The sequence below is a fragment of the Panicum hallii genome, chromosome 5, assembly GCF_002211085.1.
Source record: "Panicum hallii strain FIL2 chromosome 5, PHallii_v3.1, whole genome shotgun sequence".
NCBI classification, from domain to species: domain Eukaryota; kingdom Viridiplantae; phylum Streptophyta; class Magnoliopsida; order Poales; family Poaceae; genus Panicum; species Panicum hallii.
The window spans coordinates 50,738,551-50,763,835 of NC_038046.1; the positions used below are offsets into that span (position 1 = coordinate 50,738,551).

At 46.0% G+C, this 25,285-nt stretch overlaps 3 protein-coding genes across 5 annotated transcripts; 2 read left to right on the plus strand and 1 right to left on the minus strand.

The window, feature by feature from the left end:
• The first annotated feature begins 1,619 nt into the window (after nt 1-1,619).
• Nucleotides 1,620-4,230, plus strand: LOC112894302 (magnesium-protoporphyrin IX monomethyl ester [oxidative] cyclase, chloroplastic). Its single transcript, XM_025961964.1, has 5 exons — nt 1,620-2,148; nt 2,236-2,300; nt 2,743-3,070; nt 3,163-3,261; nt 3,496-4,230. The coding sequence occupies exons 1-5, from the start codon at nt 1,672-1,674 to the stop codon at nt 3,757-3,759; spliced, it is 1,233 nt and encodes a 410-aa protein (XP_025817749.1). The 5' UTR covers nt 1,620-1,671; the 3' UTR covers nt 3,760-4,230.
• A 759-nt stretch (nt 4,231-4,989) lies between these two features.
• Nucleotides 4,990-12,113, plus strand: LOC112894301 (COP9 signalosome complex subunit 2). 2 transcript variants are annotated; one of them, XM_025961962.1, is made up of 12 exons: nt 4,990-5,182; nt 5,281-5,373; nt 6,958-7,036; nt 9,143-9,383; nt 9,462-9,536; nt 9,627-9,761; nt 10,445-10,632; nt 10,747-10,815; nt 10,892-10,982; nt 11,074-11,208; nt 11,530-11,642; nt 11,734-12,113. In XM_025961962.1, exons 1-12 carry the CDS (start codon nt 5,173-5,175, stop codon nt 11,822-11,824), a joined length of 1,320 nt encoding a protein of 439 aa, XP_025817747.1. In that variant the 5' UTR covers nt 4,990-5,172; the 3' UTR covers nt 11,825-12,113. The 2 variants fall into 2 exon arrangements, with proteins under 2 accessions (XP_025817747.1, XP_025817748.1); XM_025961963.1 differs by lacking the exons at nt 4,990-5,182; nt 5,281-5,373; nt 6,958-7,036 and adding an exon at nt 7,069-8,960.
• A 10,166-nt stretch (nt 12,114-22,279) lies between these two features.
• LOC112895704 (early nodulin-20-like) lies at nt 22,280-25,065 on the minus strand. 2 transcript variants are annotated; one of them, XM_025963690.1, is made up of 4 exons: nt 24,459-25,065; nt 24,168-24,260; nt 23,943-24,059; nt 22,280-22,447 (listed from the first exon to the last, which is right to left on the minus strand). In XM_025963690.1, exons 1-3 carry the CDS (start codon nt 25,061-25,063, stop codon nt 24,047-24,049), a joined length of 711 nt encoding a protein of 236 aa, XP_025819475.1. In that variant the 5' UTR covers nt 25,064-25,065; the 3' UTR covers nt 22,280-22,447; nt 23,943-24,046. The 2 variants fall into 2 exon arrangements, with proteins under 2 accessions (XP_025819475.1, XP_025819474.1); XM_025963689.1 differs by having other exon boundaries at nt 24,153-24,260.
• Nucleotides 25,066-25,285: the final 220 nt, after the last annotated feature.

Below are 25,285 nucleotides of genomic sequence, written 5' to 3' on the forward strand. Positions count from 1 at the left end.
GCTCCACACGTTCAAAGTCTAAATCACCACTGTTATGCTCACGGATGAAATTATGGATCACCATGAGTCCTATCTGTATCATCTTTTGCTTCCATAATGGATACATCGGCATTTTATAGAGAATTGGCCACTTCATTTTTAAGACTCCAAATGACCTCTCAATAACATTACGAACTCGTGCATAATTACGATTGAACTTTTCCTTAGGAGACCTTGGTTCTACACCTCTATGCCAGCCGCACCCGCGACGCCCCTGCCAGCCGCGACGCCCCCGCCTGCGCCAGCCGCGCTCGCGACGCCCGCGCCGTCGCCCGCCGCGCCGCGGCCCGCGCCCCCCGCGCCCGCCGCGCCGCCCGTGGACATGCCGGCAGCTAGGGTTTTGAGGGATGGGAGCGGACAGAGGGAGGAAGAGGGGGGGGGGTCGCGGGTACATGAGAGATAGAAGAAAAACGTTTCATTCCAGGTGTGTAATCAGTGGCATTGGTGGGTAATTTTCCTCCAACTTCACGAGGGAGTTCAAAACGACTATTCGTGAAGTACCCTTTTGGCTGCTTCATGGATTTCGTGAAATTGGGACCAACTTCACATTTTTTGGTGAAGCTGAGCTGGTGAAGCTGAGGGTGTTTGGCTACAGTTTCACGAAGCGAAGTCGAATTTGGTGAAGTGAAGCAGTCCCAAACGGACCCTAAAGTGTCACCAACAGCTTCGTCCTTTTTCATCCCCTCTCTCCCGAGCTAGCATGATAATGCTAGTTAACAGTTGATATTGTTTCCCTTGAGCTAGCATGATAATGCTAGTTAACAGTTGATATTGTTTCCCTTGCTTCTTTTCCTCACGTTGCCAATCTACAGCAAAACATTCTTGTACTCACCTAGGAAGGTGGTCCATCTGAAACCTGCACACAGGTATCTCTTTCACCCAAGTTGATGCAGTCTGTTCTCTCCGTTTGCATCTTATTTCCCAAACACCATTACGTGGGGATATTCATGGCCACACACTTGGCTCCAGCCAGGCCAGTAGCTCAGAAATCTTGCAATGTTTTTTTTCCCTCTAAAAACAAGACTCACAATATCACATTTCCCTATTCTTTCGCTTGTTTAAAGAACTAAACATTCCACTTTTTTTCGTTTCAAAATAAATATTTCACTTTTCCTGAACAGCAGACCAAGTTCTGAATGGATCAATATCGACATGCCAGTGCCACTCATTTAAAATTTGCTTCTAGTGTAGAGAGAACATTTAATTTCTTCCCGAAACTTTCCAAGAAAGATCCCAAACTGGATCCAAAATTACAAAAAGAAAAAAAAATCTCGTTGGCATAGAAAACATCATACATTTTGGCGTGGGGAAAAAAAATACTCCCCGCACTGAAAATGTGAAAAATAAGAGGCTGAAAAGATTTTCAGAAATAACAATGCCAACAACGAGAAGTTGCAAGTTGGGCAAAAAAAAAAGAAAATCAGAAAGAAAGAGACGGGGAAAAGCGTGCGGCTAGATTGGGCTCCGCTACACATGGCGCGCCCCGATTAGAAGCCCAGGATTACACCTCATCGCCATCTTATCGCCCCATCCGCATGTAGCTAGCGACAGCATATACCCCCCTCCACCTCAACTCAGCTCGCTCCCGCTGCGCAGCCGCTCGCCGAGCCACCGCCCCGTCGCCGCCAGCCAATGGCCTCCTCCGCCATGGAGCTCTCCCTCCTCAACCCCGCTGCAATGCACCACCGCGCCGCCAGGCCCTCCGCCGGCCTGCCCCTGGCCCGTCGCTCCGTGGTCCGCTTCCGCGTGTCGGCCTCCGCCGCGGCCGCCGCGCCGCCCAAGTCCTCGGGCCCCAAGAAGCGGGGCAAGACGGAGATCCAGGAGACGCTGCTCACGCCGCGGTTCTACACCACCGACTTCGACGAGATGGAACGCCTCTTCAACGCCGAGATCAACAAGCAGCTCAACCAGGCGGAGTTCGACGCGCTGCTGCAGGAGTTCAAGACGGACTACAACCAGACCCACTTCGTGCGCAACCCGGAGTTCAAGGCCGCCGCGGACAAGATGGACGGACCGCTCCGCCAGATATTCGTCGAGTTCCTCGAGCGCTCCTGCACCGCGGAGTTCTCCGGGTTCCTCCTCTACAAGGAGCTCGGGCGCAGGCTCAAGGTCAGTGGCTTCTTTGCTTCTGCAGCCTGGGGTAGGCGTTTCCGCGAGCACCTGGTGGGCGTTCACTGACGTTCCATTTCTCTGCAGAAAACCAACCCCGTGGTGGCCGAGATCTTCTCGCTCATGTCCAGGGACGAGGCGCGCCATGCTGGGTACGTATCTTATCTGCTTTCATTATACAATGCTCCGCAATCAGGAGCCAAGTAATGAATTCTTGTATGATTAGGAATACAGTTGTCTGCCTTTCTCATCAAAAAGTTATGCTTTTGAGCGAGATAGTCGATGCCTCTACCTCAATTTGATAAGGAATGTACAGATTCGAAGTTTGCAGACATAATTGGCATGACCCTGGCTACATGCAAAAACAAAATACTCATTTCCAAGGAAGTAGTCAGCAACATGCCCCTGTTTTGTTAGTAGCAGTTAGGCCAATGCATTGGCCATTCGGGGTTGCTTCCAGCAACTGTTCATAAACGTTCTATTAGAATTCAGCCATGCATGTAGTTGTTGTGGTGTCCAATTTGAGGTTTTAGGCATAACAATGAGCGCACAAAGAAATTCAGCTGAAACTTTCTTGTGATTTGCTCTGTCCAGGTTCTTGAACAAGGGTCTGTCCGACTTCAACTTGGCGCTGGACCTCGGGTTCCTGACCAAGGCTAGGAAGTACACCTTCTTCAAGCCCAAGTTCATCTTCTACGCCACCTACCTGTCTGAGAAGATTGGGTACTGGAGGTACATCACCATCTTCAGGCACCTCAAGGCGAACCCGGAGTACCAGGTTTACCCCATCTTCAAGTACTTCGAGAACTGGTGCCAGGATGAGAACAGGCACGGTGACTTCTTCTCTGCCCTGCTAAAGGCTCAGCCGCAGTTCCTTAACGACTGGAAGGCCAAGCTCTGGTCACGGTTCTTCTGCCTCTCGGTAATTTCAAGCTATTCCTTCGTTAAAGATGGGTTAACTCTGAAGGTTATTGTGCCTCCCTTCTGATGATAGTGTTATACGACCTTCTGCAGGTGTATGTGACCATGTACCTAAATGACTGCCAACGCACTACATTCTATGAGGGAATTGGTCTGGACACCAAGGAATTCGACATGCATGTGATCATTGAGGTAAAAATGAGCTGTATTTTCTTAACAGTGTCATCATTTCTGTATCTTAGTTGCCTCTTTACTGTGTTTCACACCATTCTGAATAACTGCTCAATGTGGACATAAGGTCCTTGTAAAATATTAAAGAAATCACACGAACCTCTTTCAGCGTTAGTGAGAATTTATGAATTACTTCAAGAAATTTTAATGTATCAAGGCCACTACTGACAATGTAAAATGTGCATATATCTGCAGACCAACCGCACAACAGCGAGGATCTTCCCTGCTGTTTTGGACGTCGAGAACCCTGAATTCAAGAGGAAGCTTGACAGGATGGTTGAGATCAACCAGAAGATCATTGCCATCGGAGAATCTGACGACATCCCCTTAGTGAAGAACCTGAAGAGGATTCCTCTTGTTGCCGCGCTGGTGTCTGAGATCATCGCCGCGTACCTCATGCCCCCCATCGAGTCAGGATCAGTTGATTTTGCTGAATTCGAGCCTCAGCTTGTTTACTGATTCTGTAGAAAGTTTTATCCACGAATTATTTTCCCCGAAAGACAAGTTGGTGCTTTCTCCCTGAGGGGCTTTGAATGGCGAAACGCTGGATGGTTAAGACTTAAGAGGACCTGCATCATCTTGTGTTCGTCTGTAAAATATTGACAACGTAAGGCTTGGCAAGCTTTTGTTGTGTGGCATCTCCATGTAAGTGACAGTGAACTGCATCAGAAGTGAGCGTTCCGGTTTTCCAGCAGAAGGGAGCGTCTGAAGTCTGAAGTTGTACTGATACTGAAGCCAATAGGCAAGAGCATACAGATCATTAGCTAAGTCCACTGTATCACATATGATCTTTGGTGAAATTACTGGCAATTTCTATTGTGCGTGCATGTGGATTTGGAACTAAGAATGATGAATGTCCCAAGCATTATTGGTTGATCGTGTAACAGTGTAACACTAGAAAGCTATATAACACATTTGGCTATGAGGCTATACCGTGTGAATTTTTACATATTTCTTTTTAGGAACCTTCTACAATGTAGAGTACGTGGCAATTGTCTAGATGCATTTATAAGAACCTCGTGTAACACTGTCATTATTAGAGCGGATATGATCATGTCAAAGGGGAGATCCCACCATCCACCTCCCCCTTTCATTTATTCTCCAAGATTTGCGCGGAATTCCGCATTTGCATTTGAAAAGTTCTACACTTAGAAAGTTCAAAGAAACACTTGCATGTATTGGCAAAAACGTGCCTTTTTTACCTTGAAAATATTGTACAAATTATGTACAACATTTACCTAAAAAATAAACCTCAAGAGTCAAGAATTGGTATACTACACTACGATATAATGGCGGAAGAAGTACTCAAAGTTTCCCGTCCCTGACTCCCAGGTCAATTATTCATTATTTTGAAGCTAATACCTCAGTGCTTGCAATTTTTTTTGGTTATAAGAAATTCAGAGCAAATGAAAATTCGTTCACTCTTTTTGTTGGCTTCTGAACACAATCAGCTTACACTTGGAAATTAAAGATAGGAGGAGAGCAGATTCAACACAAAAAAATCCAGTAAATAAAAATATATAGAAACTAAATATCAGTCGAACCCTAAACCCTAATAACCAACAGGAAAAAGGGTATAGAAGGAAAAAAAAAACAATTCCCAACCCGAACGGAATGGGATGGAGGCGTGGCCGCGTGGAGCACACGAGGTCAAGAGCGGAGAGCCTGTTATTTGTACAGGGGCCTATACGCAAAAATTCCTTTCCCTTCCCTTCGCGTCCCCTCTGCTCCCCCATCTAGCCCATCTGCTCTCCGCTCGCCGCTCTCAGCAAGGCGCAAAGCCGCAAACCCCTCGTCCCCTCAGAAACCCTAGCCCTCGCGCCCCCGCTTCGTGGACTCTCCCGCCGCGCTCGCCGCCCCGTCGACGCCGCCATGGGATCCGGTAAGAGCTCATCCTCCGATTAGCGCACCTAGGTTTTCCTGCTCTCGATTAGGAAGGAGTTTCTCTGATCGTGGGTGCGCGTGGTGGTGATTGATTAGATGCGGACATGGAAGACTACGGGTTCGAGTACTCGGACGAGGAGCCGGAGGAGCAGGACGTCGACATCGAGAACCAGTACTACAACTCCAAAGGTTCGATCTTCCTCTCCTCCTCTTGCGAATCGGGTGGTTCTAAGAAACGAGCGCGGCCGGATTATCTGCTAGTCCTGTTGTTATTGCGCATACGCATTTTCCGATGGTACTCTTAGTGTTCTCATTTGAGTTCTGACGGATGGATACCGCTTTGTTGTGCTTGCCAATTTAGCTGCGCCTCTTTTCCTTGGTGAGTGAGGATTAAGGTGAGGAGGTTGGAGACATATTTACAATTTCATTGGTCGTGGGGAATAGACAAATTAAATTGATTGAGAATGACATCAGTGTGTTGTTCAGTTTTCGCATTTGTTCCTGTTTTCTCTGTATGGTGGATGGAAGTTTCACAACTGTGACAAGGAAGCGTTGCCTATGTGCCAGCTAGCTGAGCAACTCTTGCTCGCTGTTAGACCTGCTGTCTCCTCTGTAATTGACAATTAAAGTTCGGTTCACGCAGAATTTTTCTTTATAACTACAGAAAGGTAATGCACAGGAATAGCAATTACCAAATAGACAAATACGTAACATCTGCACTACTTGTTACCAAAAATCAGCGTCTCCCATTAGTTGGGCAGCTGGCCTAGCACCTAGTCGGCAATAGGTGGGCATAGGTGGCCGCCTAGCGGGGCTGGAGGGATTTTGGCTAGGCAGCTAGGAGGAGTGGTGCCGCCTAGTGCCCGAGAAGGCTTGGCGGCTGCGTGAGCGAACGCTGCTAAAAGTCAAACAACTTTTTAGACATGTATGATGACGTGGCTTCATGCAAATTTTTCATAGTTAAAACACCAATATAATTTTTCAGTGCTTTAGAGGTGAGTCTCGGACTCTCGGTCAGCATTTTTCGCATGCTTCATGCCTTTATCTCTTTTTTTAAACACCTATCCTACTATGTGTGAGAGGAAGTTCACTGTTTTTAATTGATCAGTTAATTCATCTAGTACATAGAATATTCTAGAATAGAAATTGTGAGAGATTTATAATTTAGTTTCTCTTTAATGTTGGAAGTCGTTCTTCTCTCTTCAATTTAGGCAAGGACTCGGACTTGCCCCTTTTCTGATTCAACAAGGATTAATGTGCGACTGTAGCCTTCAATGCAAACGACGTGCCACTAATCTCACCAGTTATTTCTATATAAAAGATTTCCTTGTCAGCATATACCTCTGTCATTCCTTAGATATATATTTTTTCCACATACAACATCGCTGCAAACATCATATTTTCTAAGTTTGTTAATCATAATTATACACTATACGAAGATTGAAGAAGTCACAGCCCTATGTTTTCTACAGTTTCTTGTAACCAATAAATCCAACTGAATTTCCTCAAAATTTATAACAGAAACATTCTTAAGATTTCTGTCAATCAATTCCTTTTATTGATACAGTTATTTGATTGGTTTATCTGTGTGTTTTTCTATGAGTCCAATAAGTCTCTTACATCTATAGTATCACTCAAAAGTTAGGTACTTGTGTGTCCTGCCTGTTTTTAGTTTATGAAACAGTAGCTAATGATGGAATCAGACCGAGGCGTACATAGATTGGGTACTTAAAGGACAACAAAATTGTAAATGCTATTACTACCTTTCTGCAGGTATGGTTGAGACAGACCCAGAGGGTGCACTTGCTGGTTTTGATCAAGTAGTCAAAATGGAGCCAGAAAAGGCTGAATGGTAATTTTTTTTTAATTCAACCTTTTCAACATTCACTATTCTGATTCATTTGCTTTTGCTGTTTCTGTTGCAATATGAATGCCAGTATGAATGCTAAAGCATATTGACCATCTTGGTGAATACTGAGTAAGCCCACCTAATATAGGATCTAACCTAACTGTTCTCATTAAGATTTAGGAATCTCAAATGTTCACATATGGATATGTTTTGGATACTTACATATGCAAATCGCTCCTCACTAAAATTCTCTTTACTTCAGGCCTGTGCCTGAAATTTAGGATCTAAGGGGAGCCATAGAATATTTATGTCCTCGTATGATCTTTACCAGGATGTCTCCAATATATCTTATGGGCCAAATCAATATTTAGCAATACAGAGTGCTACCTGTTCCTGCCTCATGATTTTAGTGGCTGTTGCGATTTTTCATGATGAAGAATGTAAATCTCAAAGACATGTATGGTAACCTGAATGGTGCGAGCTGATATTCGGCAGTGCACATTTTACTACGAGAATAAAAATTTTACTAAGCTGGATGGACTGATGAACCAGATACATGGTCAGGACTTATAGAACAGGGTTTAAACCTTCCTTTAACTCATGTTTATATTCATTGTGGTGGATTTGGGTCAGTTGCGGGTCATTTTTTTATATCAGTTTAAGCTGCCTCAATCTCAAGCTGTTTAACATTGGTTGCATGAAAAACATCTCCATAGCAAGAAAGAAAAGAAAAGGAGAAAAAGAAAGGCTGAAACGTAGAAACTGATTTGAAATCGCTTAGGTGCCAGTAGAACCCTGGTAATGAAGGGTTTTTAGATTTGTCTGGTTGGCAAAATATCTTCGTAGTTGCTTATTGATCAACTGCCTGAACGTTTCCCTGTTTCAACATGTTCCACGCCGATAATGGGTAAATCTTGGTCAAAACATGATTCATGAACACTACTATGTGTTGCACCTTGTTCTAAATTTCTAGTGAAGTTAAAAAAGTCGATTCTTTAACCTCAGTGGCTACTTTATACCTGTATAACTAAAGAATCACACTTTCTTCAGCCATAGTTTTTTTATGAAACTAATTGTATTTATTGTTATTCTACTGTCATTCTTTTGAAAACTGTACAGCGGGGGAAGCCCCCGCTGTGGTAGGGTGTATATATATAAAGAAAAGTAACTGTACAAAAGTCCGCCAACCACAAAGGGCTGAGGAGCCAGCAAAGGAGAGAGATCCTTAGAGAAAACTCTGAGAAAGTAGAAATCAGCTAAGGTGGACACTATCAGCCCAGCTAAGAAAGGCCTGCCGTTTGTCTTCCTTGATTCTGTGAGCTTGAAGTCTTGCCTCGTCTATAAAATTTGAAAACCAGCCTCCAACTGTTGTTCTTTTCCCTTCAAAGATTAGATTGTTCCTTTGCTTCCAGATGTGCCAGGTGGCTATTATGAATACTTCCATGAAGAACCAGTGTTGAAAGTCCTGTCTAGCTCTCTTCATCATTTGGAAGAAATGTAGGTTGTCCCTCCGAATTATGTTTATTGCCTGCCAGCAGGATTTACTGAAGGTGCAAGAGAAGAAGAGATGGAAGGCTGTCTCTTCTATATTGCCATTGCATAAAACACAATTGTAATTATTTCCTTCAATATGGAAGTTCCTTCTTTTGAGCAAGTTTCTGGTATTCAATCTATCCATGAGCAGCAACCATGAGAAGGTTTTAAGTTTGTTGCTGCATCTTGATTGCCAAATCCATAAGAATGGTGATGGAGGTCTGATGCTTTTGAAAGGGAGGTTGTAGAACTGTTTTGGAGAGTACCTGTTGGAGCCCCAGATATATTGCCAACAATCTGCTTCATTGTTTTGGATTTGTATTCCTTGAATAATAGCTTGCAGGTCTTGTAATTCTTGAAAGGCCTCAGCTGAAAGGGATATGGAACTTTTCAAGTATGTCACCACTTTGGAGAAACTTAGCCACTGAAATGTTCCTGTTTCTAGCAAAGCTATAGAGTCTTGGAAGGGAATCTTTCAACAGCCTATTGTTCCAAGTATCCTACCAGAAAAGAACATTCTACTGTCATTCTTATCCTTGCCTTCTTATGCTTTACTCTGTAACTTTGTCTTTGTAGGGGATTTAAAGCTCTTAAACAAACTGTCAAGCTTTACTATAAGCTGGGGAAATACAAAGAGATGATGGATGCCTACAGGGAGATGTTAACATACATAAAATCTGCTGTGACCCGAAACTACAGTGAGAAATGTATAAACAACATAATGGATTTTGTTTCTGGATCAGCTAGTCAGAACTTTTCTCTTTTACAAGAGTTCTACCAGACAACACTGAAAGCTCTTGAAGAAGCAAAAAATGAGGTTGGATTTGTTGCATTAAGTGGACTAACATTTTATGTGCTGAATGGTTCTTTATAGCTTTTATTGTTTGTGGTGCAGAGATTATGGTTCAAGACAAACCTGAAGCTTTGCAAAATTTGGTTTGATATGGGGGAGTATGGCCGCATGAGCAAGGTACTTGGATCAGTTCATTAGTCATACACTTTCATTGTAATAATTGCAATCCTTATTATTAAATTATTTCCCATGCTATCTTACTGGCAGATACTGAAGGAGCTGCATAAATCTTGTCAAAGGGAAGATGGTTCTGATGACCAAAAGAAAGGCACACAGCTTTTGGAAGTCTATGCTATTGAAATCCAAATGTACACTGAAACAAAGAATAATAAAAAACTTAAGGTAAATGTTTGCACATTTGCAAGTGTTCCTTTGGGTTATGGCTTACTATTGTCTAATATTTTATCATAGATTATTGTTGTGTGATTCTATTATGTGTTTCTGAAAATTGTTATTCTATTATTCTCCATTTTGCTGTGGCTTATAATTTCTTTATCTTGTGTTTTTCTCTTGTAAAGCAAATAATTTGAGTTGTTCGATGCTATGCACTTGCATACTGACTTATATTTTATTGCCACAAGGATTCTTCACTCTGAGCTTAACGGATATATCCTAGTGCATTAGTGCTGTAATAACTTGTAAGAATAGCTGCTACCATGCTGATTTAATGCTTATGCTATTTGAAATTGGATGGAACACTAGTTTTTATCTCAAATTCTCGGAGGCTTAGCTGAAATTGGATGGAATACCTAACTTTTATCTCAATCTATGGGAGAATGTTTAGCTATTGTAATAGTAATATGTTATGCACACCAGCGCATTCATGAGATAAAACGGTTTCTCTTCTTTTCTGCTTTTGTAGCCTTAAACCCTCAAGACTGATACTTCATTTTTGCACCCTTTTGCCATTTCTTGTCCAATGCCATTTATTTTCTTAGTACGTGTATCAGGTGCAAGGATCCTGTTTTAGATTGCTGTTTCCTTGAAATGGATTATCTGAATTCTAAATTGAATCTTTGCTGCAGGAATTGTATCAGAGGGCTCTTTCCATCAAATCAGCAATACCTCATCCAAGAATCATGGGTATAATTCGTGAATGTGGTGGTAAGATGCACATGGCTGAGAGGCAGTGGGCAGAAGCTGCTACTGATTTCTTTGAAGCTTTCAAGAACTACGATGAAGCAGGCAATCCGCGGAGAATTCAATGCCTCAAGTACTTATTCAAGCCTATACACTTCTCTCCTTCTAGGCTACTACCTTAAGTTCATTGGTAGATAAGTTTGAGACATACTTGATGCATATGGTTTTTTTTTTTGCTGTGAATTAGATATCTCGTCCTTGCCAATATGTTGATGGAATCTGAAGTGAATCCGTTTGATGGACAAGAGGCCAAACCGTAAGACATCCGATGATCCCTGCATAAATCTTGTCCTTGATTTTCCTACCACCCTGAAAACTCAAAATGTTTGCAGGTACAAAAATGATCCTGAAATCCTTGCAATGACAAACTTGATTGCAGCGTACCAGAAGAATGACATCATGGAATTTGAAAAGATCCTAAAGGTGTGCCTTTATGCCTAGATGCTCGGTTTTTTTATTCTCTAGAAATTTTCAGCTCTTGATTTTCAGTATACATGTTAATGGATTTTGGCAGAGTAATAGAAGGACAATAATGGATGATCCTTTCATCCGGAACTATATTGAGGACCTATTGAAGAACATCAGAACTCAAGTCCTGCTCAAGCTTATTAAGCCATATACACGGATCAGGATACCATTCATTTCACAGGTAAATTTTTACTCTGTTGCATGCCCATGATATTCTTTGTGAAAAGAAAGGGAACGTGAGTTACACATTTTACTGGTTTTTTTTTACTTTGCCCTATCATATAAATTTGAAAGAAAAAAAATTCTTTGCTCCAGCAAAAGCTGTGGGCTTGATTAGTATTTGCTATTTAGGATATCAAAATATGCTCAAGATCAAGCTTCGATGTCTTTTTACGGTGTTGGAACAGCAGCAATTATTAGATTACCATCTTCATTTAAGAACTAAATTTACAGTGTTTTGATTTTTGATGACACCAATAATCTTATCACGGTCTGCATTTAGGAACTCAATGTCCCCGAAAAGGATGTCGAGCAGCTGTTGGTATCTCTGATTCTGGACAACCGGATCCAGGGCCACATAGATCAGGTGAACAAGCTGCTAGAACGTGGAGACAGGTGTGTAATCCCAACTTGACTCCCCCCTGTTGCTGTATTACTATGCTTTGTGCGGTCAGGTTGAGATGGTGAGTTTTTGGCTGCTTTGCAGGTCCAAGGGGATGCGGAAGTACAATGCCATCGACAAGTGGAATAGCCAGCTTAAGTCTATCTACCAAACGGTTTCCAACAGAGTTGGGTGAGATGGCTTCTTGCGGTCGGGTGCTTTGCACTTATGAGATATGTTGATAGCCTGTTTTGGAGATCTGAGGGCAAATGCATATTGTTTTGTGACGCTTGAGATAGAATGTTGGATCTGGGTGACGCGAAATGCCGATGTAATTGAGAGCTTGAACTGAACCCAGTGGTCCAAGCCAATTGCCAGAGGGGAAAAACGTTTCCATCTGGTTGCCTTAGCAACTTTTGTTGTGCTTACTGCCTTCGAATCCTTTACATGCCGGAACCTGCTGGGAGGCAGCTGCACTTGAACAATACTGTTTCAACGTCTGATCTCAGGTCGAGAGTTGAGACTTGAGCAATTTTCGCCAGGGATGAGAGTAGACGTCACTGACATAACGAGCCCAACATCGGAACAACGTCCTTTACTAACACCATTTCTGGTACATTACCCTAATCACTCTCCCATGTCATCATTTGCCAAAAAAAAGATTGCTAACATATTATAATTTTGTTCCTAACATATGAACATAAATACATTTCCTAAACAATTGAAAAAATCCTAGACAATTGAAAAATTCCTAAACAGTGCGCTCATTCATCCATCTCAAAAATCTAAAGCCACTATTTATTCATCCATACATCCATCCATCCATCCATGCATTCATCCACTAAAAAAGTTCATGAAATTATCTATCCATTCATTCATTAATTCATCCACTAAACATTTTCTAAAAAGAGAAGGATTTTACCTCTTGGCGGCGGAGGACGAGGATGTGGAGGAAGAAGAGGTTGAGGTGGCAGTTGCCGGCGTCGAGATGGTGATGAGGGCGGCCACAGGAAGGCGGCGGCGCAGAGGGAGGATGGCGGTCGGCGGGGCCAAGAGGATGAGGTCGGCGGCGCGCAGATGAGGATGGCAGTGCCGAGAGTATGGGTGGACGGTGGCGCGGCGACGAGGAGGCGGCGAGGGGAGTTGGCGATGGTGGCAGATGTGCATATCCGGAGGCGACGGCGACGGCGGCTCGGTGATGAGGAGGCGGCGTGCGTGGGTCTCCCAGAGAGGATTATCGGGCTAGGATTTGTGAGAGCAAGAGAAAACGGCTAAGTGTCGTGGTATATATTCAAACGCCAAGCCGAAGGTGACTGGCTACAAGTGAAGCCCGTCACCTTTGGCATCCGGGACAAAGCCCGTCACCGATGATGGATCTATAGGTGACAGGCTATTTTGTTGCCTGTCACCATTAATAGGGTTGACGGAAAACGTTAAGCCACATCACATATGATCCATCAAAGGTGACGTGCATTGTTCCTGTGCGTGGCCCGATGAGAACAAAGGTGACGTGCGTCATCTCCGCGCGTCACCTTTGATACAGAGGTGACGCGCAGTAACCTCGCGTCATCTTTGTCCGCGTCACTGTAGGGCGTTTCTTACATAGTGTTTCCTGACCATAGAGAAGAGGGATTTTAGTGTTCTTGCCCATGTTTCAAACTCAAATGGTTATTTTGCCCTTATTTTTTCAACTATATGATTTTACCCCTATTTTTTGAAAATGAAGCCACCGTTTACTTCTGGTTTTAACTCTGTTATTTGGATGCCCACTAAAAAAATAGAAACAAATGGAAGAAACATTTAGAGCAATGGAAAAAAACCGTATTACCCTTAATCCTATCCAAAAGCTCTCTCCTTTATCATCTCCTCTCTCACGTCCTGGACCCTCCCCATCCAACCCTAGCGCAGGCGGCGGCGGACCAGGTGGAAGCATGCAGGCGGGCGAGCGCGGCCACCCGGCGCAGGAGGGAGCGTGCAAGCGGAAGCGCATGGCCTCTCCGGCGCGGGCACGCAGCTGCTGGCCGCTACCCGAGCGCAGCGCAGCCTTGCAGAGGAGCAGCACTGGCTGCTGTTGGGCCACATGTCCTGCTGTAGCTGGCTGAGCGCCTGGCGCCGTGTGCTCTGCTCCGCCCGAGCACGCATAGCTCCTCGCTTCTGCAGGCACAGGAACAGAAGAGAGAAGAAGGGAAGACCAAGAAACAAACCAAAATTTTGAAAAATTTATCAAATTTCGGTTATGTTTGAAAACTATAAAAATTTGGTTTGAATTTGCTTGAGAAAATTCTTTTTAGACATGTCAAAATGTTGTCCAGTTCTTCTATTCAAAACAAGCGTAAAATCACAAAGTTCACAAAATAGTAGGGACAAATCCGCAAGGGTAAATTGGTCTTTCTATACCAATTTTAATACCTTTAACTGGCTTTCACGGAACAGGGGCAAACACTTCCTTCATTTTTCAAAAAGCGGAGTAAATTCGCACAGTCCAAAAAGTAGGGGCAAAATCACCATTTCACTTTGAAACAGGGGAAAAACACAAAATTTCGGATTTATCGATCAGAATTCAAATAATTTTTAAAAATTACATGAAAAATACTGGAAAACATGGTAAAACATTATAGGGGCTATTGTCCCACAATTGTATTGCTACTCCTGTTTTCAAGTGTAAATACCGAAAAACATGGTAAAAAATTATAGGGGCAATTGTATTGCTACTCCTGTTTCCAAAAAACCATCTACGCATGGTTTAAGAGCACAGAAAAAACAATGGACTTGGTTCATGCAATAATTAAAGAAGATAATAGGGGATCCTCCACTCCTTGATGTTTGTTATGATGCTTGCAAGGGTTTAGAGAATGCAGTGAACAATGTTTTCCCAAATGCAGAGAAAAAGAATGCTTTTATCATCTTATGAATTTCTTTTGAAAAGGTTTAGAGGATTCAGCTAGATATCTCCTGCAGCAAGGGCTTACAGAGAAGATATAATCTATGACCATATGGCAACAATTCTTACTAAATCATCAGAAGCAGTGAAATGATTACAAAACCATCATAAGCTATTATGGTATAGATGTGTCATTAATCCAGAAATTTAATGTGACTACATCACTAGTAATATTGCAGAGTCGTTCAATAACTGGATAAGAGAGCGTAAAGACTTACCTGTTGTCAACCTTGCTGATAAGATTAGATAAATGATTATGCAATTATGGATACCTGAAGGCAGGGTACTTCCAGCTATTATACTTCACCTGAAGGCAAATACTAGGTTTAGAACTTTAAAATTGTGCCATCTGCTAATTAGAGTGCAGAGATCTGGGACCATACCAAGAAAGTTGAGAGGCATATTGTGAATTTTAAATCAAAGGACTTGTACTTATCTTGAATGGCAGCACACTGGTAAGGCATGCCGACATGTATTGGCCTTTGTAACCAGCCATGGCACACGGGGAGTTGACCTTGAACAATTTGTGCATAAGTACTATTTGGTGAATAGGTTCAAGGCTGCTCATTGTAGAGAGATTGAGCCAATGACGGAAAAACCGCAATAGCCCCTAGTGGAACTACCCTTTGTTGTTGGTGCACCTCTTGCTAAAGGAGACGTAGGAAGACGAAGAAAACTTAGGTTGAAAGGATTTATGGAAGGTGGCCATACGAAGAAATACTAAGGGATATTCCAGGAAGGATCACCAGAAGGTAAGAAATATTAACACATTTACTATGTAATAAGTTTTTGCATATATGTAATTGTCATGCCATATTTTTATGCAACCAACTTGCGTTCTTATTTAGAGAGGGCAGCTGTTCACAACCCATCGCCACTGGTCCTGAGAGGATGACTACTGCAGCTGCATCAAAAAAGATGACTCTAATAAAAAGGCTTCACATTGGATGAATGATATTTTTTATGATGTGTGATGGCTTTCTTTGTGATAAGATTTAAACTCATGCTTTATTTCATATAAGATGGAACTAGATGAACTTGTTCAAACTAAACTTGTGGATTTCTGAGATGAACTCAAGATTAATATGCTTATTATTGTACCCAGATTAATTTTTTGTGCTTATTTTTATGCCCAGAATATTTTTTGCTCATTTTTGTCCTTATGGCGGCGGCGGCCAACCAGCCAGCCCAGGTGGGGGCGGCGGCCAGCCTGCGTGCCAGCTGAGCGGAAGTCAGCGATGACGTCGGGTACGTGGTGCAAAAGTAGAAGGGCAATATGTTCCATTGATATTCATATGACTAGTACATATAGAAATATAAGAAAGGAGACGAAATACTCCTAATGGTATGGAAACCAAGTGGACAATATTTGGAGGCCGATCTTTATAAAATTAATATTAGGAATGGCATAATGTTTGGAGTTCTAAATATACAATTTTCTTCTTGGTTCATCCACTCTGACTAAAAAGCCTGTCGAAATTGCAGGTAACTACTGGCTGCCAAGTCCTCAACCAGTCCCTCTGTAACCTCTAACGACCCCAGATACAAATCTGATTCCACGCGGCATGAGAATCAAAACAAGGGTTTCTCCTGCTACAAAAGGAATAGAAAGTAAAGTAAAGTGAAGGGGAACGGCGGGGTTCCATATATTTACCTTGCCTGTTGAGAAAATAATTAAGCAGTAGGCAACAGATACCTATAATACAATTTTGACAGATTATTGTGAGCAATTAATGACACTGCTATTCTTGTGGGGTGCGGCATCCCAAAATTGAAATCTCAAAATGCATAGCTAACAAATCTATATATATTATATAGAAGCAACCCACTAAGAAGCATGTATTGCTATTTCTCTCTTCTCTCAATCAGCCACATCACCTTGATTATCCTAACCGTCCGATTACCTTCGTGCACATCTTCTATCCATTAGATGTGGTTTCTTCCTTCTCCATTCATTAATTAACCAAAGAGTAACTGAAAATTCTATTATTTTCATCCAAGAGATCGCTCACATGGCTTTCAACGTAATCTCTACAAGTGCATCATTTATACGAGCAACTAATCAACCACATTGGTTTTTTTATTTCTTTTATTCCATAAGATGAATGTTGATGCATGTGTGTCAGCTACTATTATGATTACATCTCTTAAGCCAAAACTACCACTATGTGTCTTAAGCAATATTTATCTTTTTTTATATGAATATCTTTATCTATTTTATGTGAATACCAGTTCTATTTTGTATTAATTTTCTCCATGTGTTCATTAGCCCCATGACATGTTTTCTTTATTCGAAAATCTACCATTTCATGTTTTCAATAAATTTGATCTAAGTGCTTTTTTTAATACTACATGCTCTCCAAGTGAGTTGGCCCACTCCGGGTCAACAAGCGCCGACTCACTCGGCGCCGAGTCATTCGGCGCCGAGTCCGAGTCACACTGACTCGGCGGCCGCGGTGCTTCTTCACTTCGACGAGCAGCGAGCCCGCGTCCTCCTCGGCGACGGTGCCAGCGATGAGAAGATCAACGGCCGGTACCACGACACCGGCACGACACACCATATGACCGGGCGGCGGGAGTTCTTCTCTAACTTGAACGCCGACATGCAGGGCACCGTCAAGTTCGGCGATGCCTCCGGTGTGGAGATCAAGGGAGTCGGCTCCGTCATCTTAGCCGCCAAGATGGGCGAGCACCGCATGCTCACTAGAGTCTACTTCATCCCCGCGCTGAGGAATTCCATCATCAGCCTTGGGCAGCTCGACGAGTCAGGCTCGCGAGTTGAGATTGCCTCCGGGGTGCTGCACATCTGGGATCGTCAGCAGCAACTCCTCGCCAGAGTCAACCGGGGGAAGAACCGCCTCTACGTCCTCAAAGTTGAGGTGGCCCAGCCACTTTGCCTCGCAGCTCGGCACGACGATGAAGCGTGGCGATGGCACGAGAGGTTTGGGCACCTCCACTTCGAGGCCCTGAAGTGACTCGGCACCAGGGAGATGGTGCGCGGGATGCCCCTAGTCGACGACGTGGAAGAGAAAGGACTTCAGAAAGGGATGAGAAGGGAGTCCAACGACAACCTGCTACTACTGCTATGAAAACACTTGAATGTGGTGGACTACGAGGGACAGACAGGGCTGTCACCGCCTGCCACCTACCACACTATTACATGGGGTGGAACACAACCCGAGGTAACTAACCAAGTATAAGCACCACGCCTAAACTATCGAGTTACTGACTTCCGCCTCACGTTAAGGCTAGAAGAAATCCCAAATGGATAGAACTTGCTAACCACGCAGATAAGAGATCCCGCATATCAACAAAAGTAAATAAACAACTTACTGAAAATAAGAGAAGAACTAGCGAGACACTCAAGATAAAAGAGAAACTTTGAATAAGTTTTATTCCTCCAAGGTGGCTACAGAGTCGGAGTAGGACCGAGGGGAACCGGGCTGCACTCCTAGTTTGGCTCTCACCCAAGCTCTCACCTCACTCTCTCCCTATTCTACACTAAGGTAGAGTGACTAAACCAAGAACTCAACTTCTCTCCAAGGATGGTGTATTGTGAATGGAGGTTTGGGCAGCTATTTATGGCTTCTCAAGGTCGGTACTCGCTGCTTAGTTTATCTTGTAAGCAGGTATGACGGTTAACGTAGCTTGTACGCGAATATGGACACATGGCGTTGCAGGGCTAGGCCGGCCAACCTCCCCTATACAGGCTGGCCAAGGGATGCTGCCACATGTCATCGCCTTTCTTGTGGACGCCTCTGATCACTCACTCCAGGAGGTCGGTAATAGTTGCACCGCTTTGAGGCGTGGAAGTTAGAGGCTTGCCGGCCTGGATGAGGCCGGTAGGCCTATCTCTGGCTCCTCTCAGCCCTCTGATTCACCAACGTGTTGATCAACGTGTGCAAATGCCTCAGGAAGGTGGTTTTGAGCCTGAAGACCTTGTAGTCACTGTAGGTGGGCCATCAATCCATGGCTCAAGCCTTTCGACCGTAGGATATTTTACTTGATGATGTGCTAGTCAGGATTGATTGCAATTGTGTTTGAGGCCCTGCAGGTGAAGTTTGGCGTGTGTTCCCCTCGATGCCAGGCCGGCCGGCCTAAGGGAGGCTGGTCAGCCTAGGTTTTCTCCCAATTTGGTCGAAATTTATGTAGTGAGCTCCTGAAATCAAATAATCACCAAAACTACTGGAACTCATCAGGATATATCATTTAAACGTGATTTTGGCCATAAAAGTATGAAATTCAGGAAAATGTTGGCGGTAAAAATCATGGAAATCGACCGCCAACAGGAACCAGATGGTGGTGGCCACGTCACACGCTCTTCTCATGCAGAGAGGCATGCTGGCCATCTACCGGGGCGAGGCGGTGATGACGGCCATCCACATCCTCAACCGGTTGCCGACAAAGGCGCTCGACGGCAAGACGCCATACGAGGCATGGTACGGTCGCAAGCCGGCGGCTGGCTACTTCGTGTCTTTGCCCGCCGGGTCTTCGCCAAGGAGCTGAACCACGTCAGCAAACTTGACAACTAGAGCAAGCTGGGGGTCTTCATAGGCTACATGAAGGGCAGCGAGGCCTACCGCATCCTCAACCCAACGACTCGGCGCGTGCGCACGGTGCGCAACATCGTGGTCGATGAAGGGCGCGGCTGGACATGGGACTCAGAGCAGGCGGTGACTCGGCATCGTTCAACGACTTCAACATCGAGTACATCCACTTTCAGGAGCCGGGGGAGTTGGCGGCCACTCGGCGTCGACGACTCACTCTACCCCGACCTCGATCCCGAGTCAGCCGGCGCCGAGTCACCCTGCAGCGACTCCGACTCGGAGTCACTCCTCCCCAGTCACTCGAGTCCGACTCCAGCTCACACTGAGCCGAGCCACCCGGCGTCGAGTCCGAGCCACTCGGCGGCGTCGGCCAACTCGACGCCCACTCCAGCGTCGAACACATCCACTCGGCTGCACCAACTCCCGCTTCCCCAAGCTCTACTTTGCCTACGCCGACCTCCAACGAGCAGCGCATGGTGGTGTTCATCACACCGCCGCCCAACGATGAGGACCGCATCGATGCCTTCCACTATCGGTGTTTTATCGGCAAGCCCACCGAGGGATACTCTCTAGGTGATAGATTGTAGGTAGGGTGTCGCCGAGATCAGAAACTCGAAGGTGCAAGGAACATAAGGTTTAGATAGGTTCGGACCGCAATAAGCGTAATATCCTACGTCCTGTGTGGTGGTTTGTATTGCCTTGGATTGGTTATGCTTTGGAGAGGTTCCCTTCCTGCCCTTATATACTCTGGGGGGACAGGGTTATATTGAATTCTAGCCTGGATACTAGCTTATGAGTCTTACCTAAGTATTACTTGGGTAGTTTTCTTCTACCTAGTCCAACTCGTATCCGAGTATATTACAACAGATATAAGGCATGGAACATGCCCTATCCCTTATTCTGGAATATTCTACACCATCTGAGCAGTCCCGTGGTCCCAGATCTGACATCCATAGCGGCGAGCCCCTACGCTACCGCACCATGGAGGACATCTATGGCGAGACGGCGGAGCTGAACGTGGCGCATGAAGACGGCGAGCCTCGCCAGGTAAAAGAGTCAAGGGGGAAACTTGGCTCTCAAGTCTGCTAGGGACAACTTGGTAGCCAAGTTTCCTCCCCTATATGTAACCGGCCTTGGGCATTGTGCTAAGTGTGGAAATCAATAGAGTCCGAATTGGGCCAACAGCAACGACTCCCAGAGAGCCGTCCAGCTTCTCCGCGAGAGGGGGTGATGTACATCACTGGCTCTTACTGTGATTTCTGCTGCATATTATTGCTTTACAAAATCTGACACGCCATATTATCCACAATACAAGTGACTGGGGAAGCAATAACAACGTCTGAACGCTTACAATCTCACAGGATGCTAGGACATGGGACTCGAGTGTGCCGGCAAAACACTGGACTGCCTGAAATGAACAATGGATGAGTCATGATCTGTCATTGTCAATATCTAGTTCAAAGTTGTTTAAAACCTATATTTCAAAACCTATAGGCCAGCAGCTCAGTTACCACAATTTTGGAGCACGACTTGACTTGGGCTGCTGTGCTCACCAAGAAAAGAGCACCAATAGGCCAGCAGCTCAGTTACCACAATTTTGGAGCTTCAGTCTCCTGAGTATTCGCCAAAATAGCTTCTGAAATACTCTGTACAGCTTCTGAAATATCTTTCTTTGTACACTGTACTATCCACCTAAAAACAACAGAGCAGATATTTTCTCTGTACAGTGTGTTGCCAACCTAAAGTATACAACTGACTTAACATACAGAAGATCAGGTGAGGCTAGTTTCGTCTAAGAATGGAACGATATTCTCAAAGGATGGATATCTGGCATCTTCACCATATCCCAAGAGGCAACTTTTACAATTACACGGTGCCATCCAACACCCTCGTGAGTTTTCCACAAAACTAACGTGAACAAACCGGGAAAAACATCTACAAGATAATGCAAACCAAAACAAATTTCTACTGTTCCCCTTCTCTAAATGAAAGAGCAAGGACTCGTATCTTTAATCTGTATAAATATGGCACATCTGTATAATCAGAGGCTCGGACTATAGTTGGCCATTCGGGCCGCCAGGCACGGCACGACCTGGGCCCGATTAGGCCCGGCATGATTAGGCTCGGTCCGATTGGCCCGATTACTTATTCAGGCCAGGCCAGCCCACGTGCTGAAGCCTCGGCCCAGGCACGGCATGGGGGACTTTTAGCCGTGCCGGGCCGGCCCGACGGCCCGATTAGCCCACGTAGGCCCGGTTAGCCCATGCAGCTTTGGGGAGGGGAGGCGGGCGTCGCCGCCGGTCAGGCGCCATCGCGCCACGTGCGAGGAGGGGGAGGCCGGGCGCTGGCTGCGCGGCACCATGGCGAGGGCGGAAGGAGGTCAGGTGCCGGCTGGGTTGGGAGAGATGGCTGTCGGCCTCACCGCCGTGCATGGGCGGAAGGAGGCCGGGTGCCGTCGCGCCTCCGCGCGGGGAGGGCAGGCGCCGGGCGCGCTAGGAAAGGAGCAGCGACCGCCAATGGCGTCGACGGTGGGGAAGGGATGGTTGACGGCAGCGCCCCCGCGCGTGGGCAGAAAGAGGCTAGGCGCCGCCGCGCCTCCGCGCAGGGAGGGCAAGCCGTGCGCCAGCCGCGCCTACGGGTGGGGATGGGAGCGAGCTCGCCACTGCGCCGGGAGGGGAGGAGGTCGGGACTCGGGCGTCGGCCACGCGGGGGAGGGGAGCAGGTGTCGGCGAGCGGCGGCCAGGAAGTGATAGGGTTGGTGAGAGTTAGGGTTTGAGATGTAAAACATGTATTTATATGTGGGCTGGATGGTGTGGTGAGCTGTTAATTTAAGCAGGCCACTAATTGTGCCAGGTCAGGCCCACCCACGTGCCGAGGTATCGGCCGAAGCACCAGGCTAGGCCCGATTAACTTCATGCTATGATGGGCCTATGCCAGGCCAAAAAGCCATGCCGTGGGCCGGCCCACGGACCTGATGGCCAACTATGGCTCGGACAACTCCATCTCATTGGACGTTTGATCCGTCTCGGCTGGAGGCAACCGCACATAGTTCAGTGACTTCAGTCCCAACCATTGCCATGGCCAGCACATGTACCTGAGGCCATTGCGACTGACAGTCAGTTCTGTTATCTGATTCTTCGAGCTGCCAGTTTAGCTCCTCCAGTCTCTCCCGTAGCCTGGAAGATCGCATATCCGCTAGTTTTAGGGGCTTCTCTGCGGCATCACGTGCCGTCATTGCTGCAGCCGCAGTCTCTTACTTGAACTTCAGCTTGTTTTCTAGCTCCACCATAGCTTGCTTTGCTTCATCTAACTCCTTGCGAAGGGATGATATCTGTGCAAAAAGCATAACTCCATCAGATTGAGATCAATTAATCCAAAATCAAGAAAATTGTTGGTTAGACCAAATAAATACTTCATCAGCATATCTAAAATGTGTTCTCTTGAACACAAATCCCAAAATACCATGCTATCCACACAGAAAGGATACTACAGCTCTATATCAACCATGTATGTTTCATGAAGTCATTGTGGCACTGTGCCAGTAATGGGGGCTCAACTACATCCACTGCCACTACTGACTGCACAAGGCCTTCCATGATACACTACAGAACATTGGTAGGCAAGATTCGACTATATATGATGGGATAACATCATCAAGGCATCTACCGTGTTTCTCGGCTGGCATTACTCTCTATGATTAAGGCTGAGTCCAGTGCATCGCCTCACTCTCGCCCCGCCACGTCAGCTCTCGCCTCCACTCTCACCCCACCCCTCCAATGCAGAGGCTATAGTGTCAGCTCTCACTTCTCTCTCCTCCACGTCAGCTTTTCTTTTCCAGATTTAATTATTTCACTCTCTTTTGTTCGCGTACGCAAAATAATTCAATAAACTAATTTTATTCAACTAAAAAAATTACCGATTACATCATAATTAAAAAAGGAAATGATTGTGACCCGTCGGACTGCAAGAGATCGGTGAAGGTACGAAAATCTGGAGGGCAACCGGTTATGGTGAAAGAGATTTCGGATTGTAGAGGAGAGAAATGAGCTCAAATGGGGTGTGGAAGGAGTGAAAACCGGGTGGGGTATTTATAGGGGGTTGGAGATAAAATTTGAAATTTTTTGCAATTTTTTTTGAATTTTTTGGAGTTCAAACGGTCAAATAACGGCTAGTTCAACGGATAGTCCGCGTGGACCAATCAAAACGCGCCACGTCACGTCCTCTCGCCCGGGGCCCACCGCGCCAACGCTCCACCTCACTACCGCCCGCCTACCGCCCGCCTACCGCCCCGCCGCGCCTCCCAACGCGGACGAGAGCGGGGCGATAGCGCCCGCTCTCGCCCGGCGGTAGCACTACCGCCTTCTCTCTACCTCTCGCCTGCCTCTCGCCTCACTCTCGCCTGGGCTGGGGCGACAGGGGGGCGGTATCGCCCCCCATTGGCACCAGCCTAAGTTGACAGGTCTATATGTAGTAATGGACTTGGAATACTAGAATGATCATTAAGTACAGACTTTTAGTTTGTTACGAGAATATAGCAAGCAGAAATAATTTGTGGATGAAGACACTGAACACAGCAAGAAACCATGACGAAGATGGCAATACCATATAATTTGGTGTCACTAGGTTCTTTCTTTTTCCTTTTTGAAAAGTTTCCATATGCTAAATCGTATAGTAAAATAGTACAAGGTCTGTTTTTTTTTTCTCAACCGCGCAGGGGAACATCATAAGGCTGCAGTATCTTTCTTCTTCTTAATGAAACGACACTCAAATCTCCTGCTAATAGAAAAGAAGCAGAACTATATGGAATATGTTTTGTATCGAGGCACCTGAATTTGGAACTCTTGTTCAATTGATCTACCAGCTTCAGCTTCCTCTTCTGCTGCCATCTTCCATCTTTTAATCTCCTCTTCAGCAGCTGTTACATCCATCATCAGACCCTCAACCTGAAAAGGGTGCACAGCATTTGGTTATTCATCATAACTTTAGATAGTGATGCGTAGACTTGAAACATGAAATTAGACATGTGAGTAAATTACACTTTCATTTGCCACCTTTCCTCTTCAAGATGCTTTATTTGCTTCCTCAGCTGGCTAATCTCTTTCTCTTGCCCTTCCGGCCTTGTTCTAAGCAGTCCAGATTCCGCCCTTAAATCCGGCAAATTTTATAGATGATCAGAAGGACACCATGCATTCATCTACGGGCAATTGCACGAACATGCAGTGCCATTTCACGCTGCATGAGATAGCAGCTAGTAAATCGCAATCACTCCACAATCAAACTTGCCAACGGAGACAGCAATGCTAGGACATTCTAGGACATAAAAGTTAGCGAAGTGCGCGTACATCTCCTCCGGCGGGGAGCCGCTCACAATTTCCATCTCATCTTCACCCGCCGGCGCCTGCTCCACCACAATGTGGTTGTTGCCGACGAAATTGACGCAGACCGGCACGTCTCCGATCGCCGCCACCGTGTCCCCGGACTCGGCGATGGAGAGCGTGACGAAGGGCGACTTGGAGACGCCGCCGCCGCCGCCGCCCGCGGCGGGGGCGAGGAGGGAGGCGGCGAGCGTGGCTTTCGGCGCCCACTCGAACGCGGCGAGGGAGGGGACCGGCGGGCGGTGGGCCTGGGACGGGGACGCGGATCCGGAGGGCAGCGACGCCAGAGGCCTACAGGCGGCGGAGGCGGTGGAGGGAGGCGGCGTGGGGAGGGCCGAGGGGCGCGGGGAGGGGCAGGACCCTCGCACGCTGGCGCGCGGCGGCGCGGGGAGGGACGAGGGGAAGCGGCGTGGGGAGGGACGAGAGGCGCGGGGAGGGGCAAGACCCTCACACGCCGCCGCAGCTGCCACCGCCCTAACCCTCGCATGCCGCCGCAGCCGCTGCCGCCATGGAGTCTGGGAAGAACAGAGACAAAGGAGACATTCCTCTCTAACTATAGTCGATTCAATCATCGAAATCCAGGCACAACATGTGCGGAACATGCACATCAAACAAACTTATTGATACACCGACGCTTGGGCTGGGTATTCTTGTTTAACTGATACACCGACGCTTCGTAATTCCTGTAAATAGTGTCCGATGATGATCCATTGATGATTAGTTTAAACCATGACGAGTCCTCCCTGCCGCGCAAAATCTTGTTGAACTTGATACGTCCTTGGTCCTGGGAGTCG

Excerpts from the sequence above, each read along its gene's own strand:
- LOC112894301 (XM_025961962.1), top strand. Across the intron at positions 9,384-9,461 it reads TTGAAGAAGCAAAAAATGAG|AGATTATGGTTCAAGACAAA; the intron begins GTTGGATTTGTT and ends TTTGTGGTGCAG. Across the intron at positions 10,983-11,073 it reads AATTTGAAAAGATCCTAAAG|AGTAATAGAAGGACAATAAT; the intron begins GTGTGCCTTTAT and ends GGATTTTGGCAG.
- LOC112895704 (XM_025963689.1), bottom strand. The coding sequence starts at position 25,063 with ATGATTGAATCGACTATAGTTAGAGAGGAATGTCTCCTTTGTCTCTGT. Across the intron at positions 24,261-24,458 it reads GGCTCCCCGCCGGAGGAGAT|GGCGGAATCTGGACTGCTTA; the intron begins GTACGCGCACTT and ends GCCGGATTTAAG.
- LOC112894302 (XM_025961964.1), top strand. The coding sequence starts at position 1,672 with ATGGCCTCCTCCGCCATGGAGCTCTCCCTCCTCAACCCCGCTGCAATG. Across the intron at positions 2,301-2,742 it reads GACGAGGCGCGCCATGCTGG|GTTCTTGAACAAGGGTCTGT; the intron begins GTACGTATCTTA and ends TGCTCTGTCCAG. Across the intron at positions 3,262-3,495 it reads ACATGCATGTGATCATTGAG|ACCAACCGCACAACAGCGAG; the intron begins GTAAAAATGAGC and ends ATATATCTGCAG.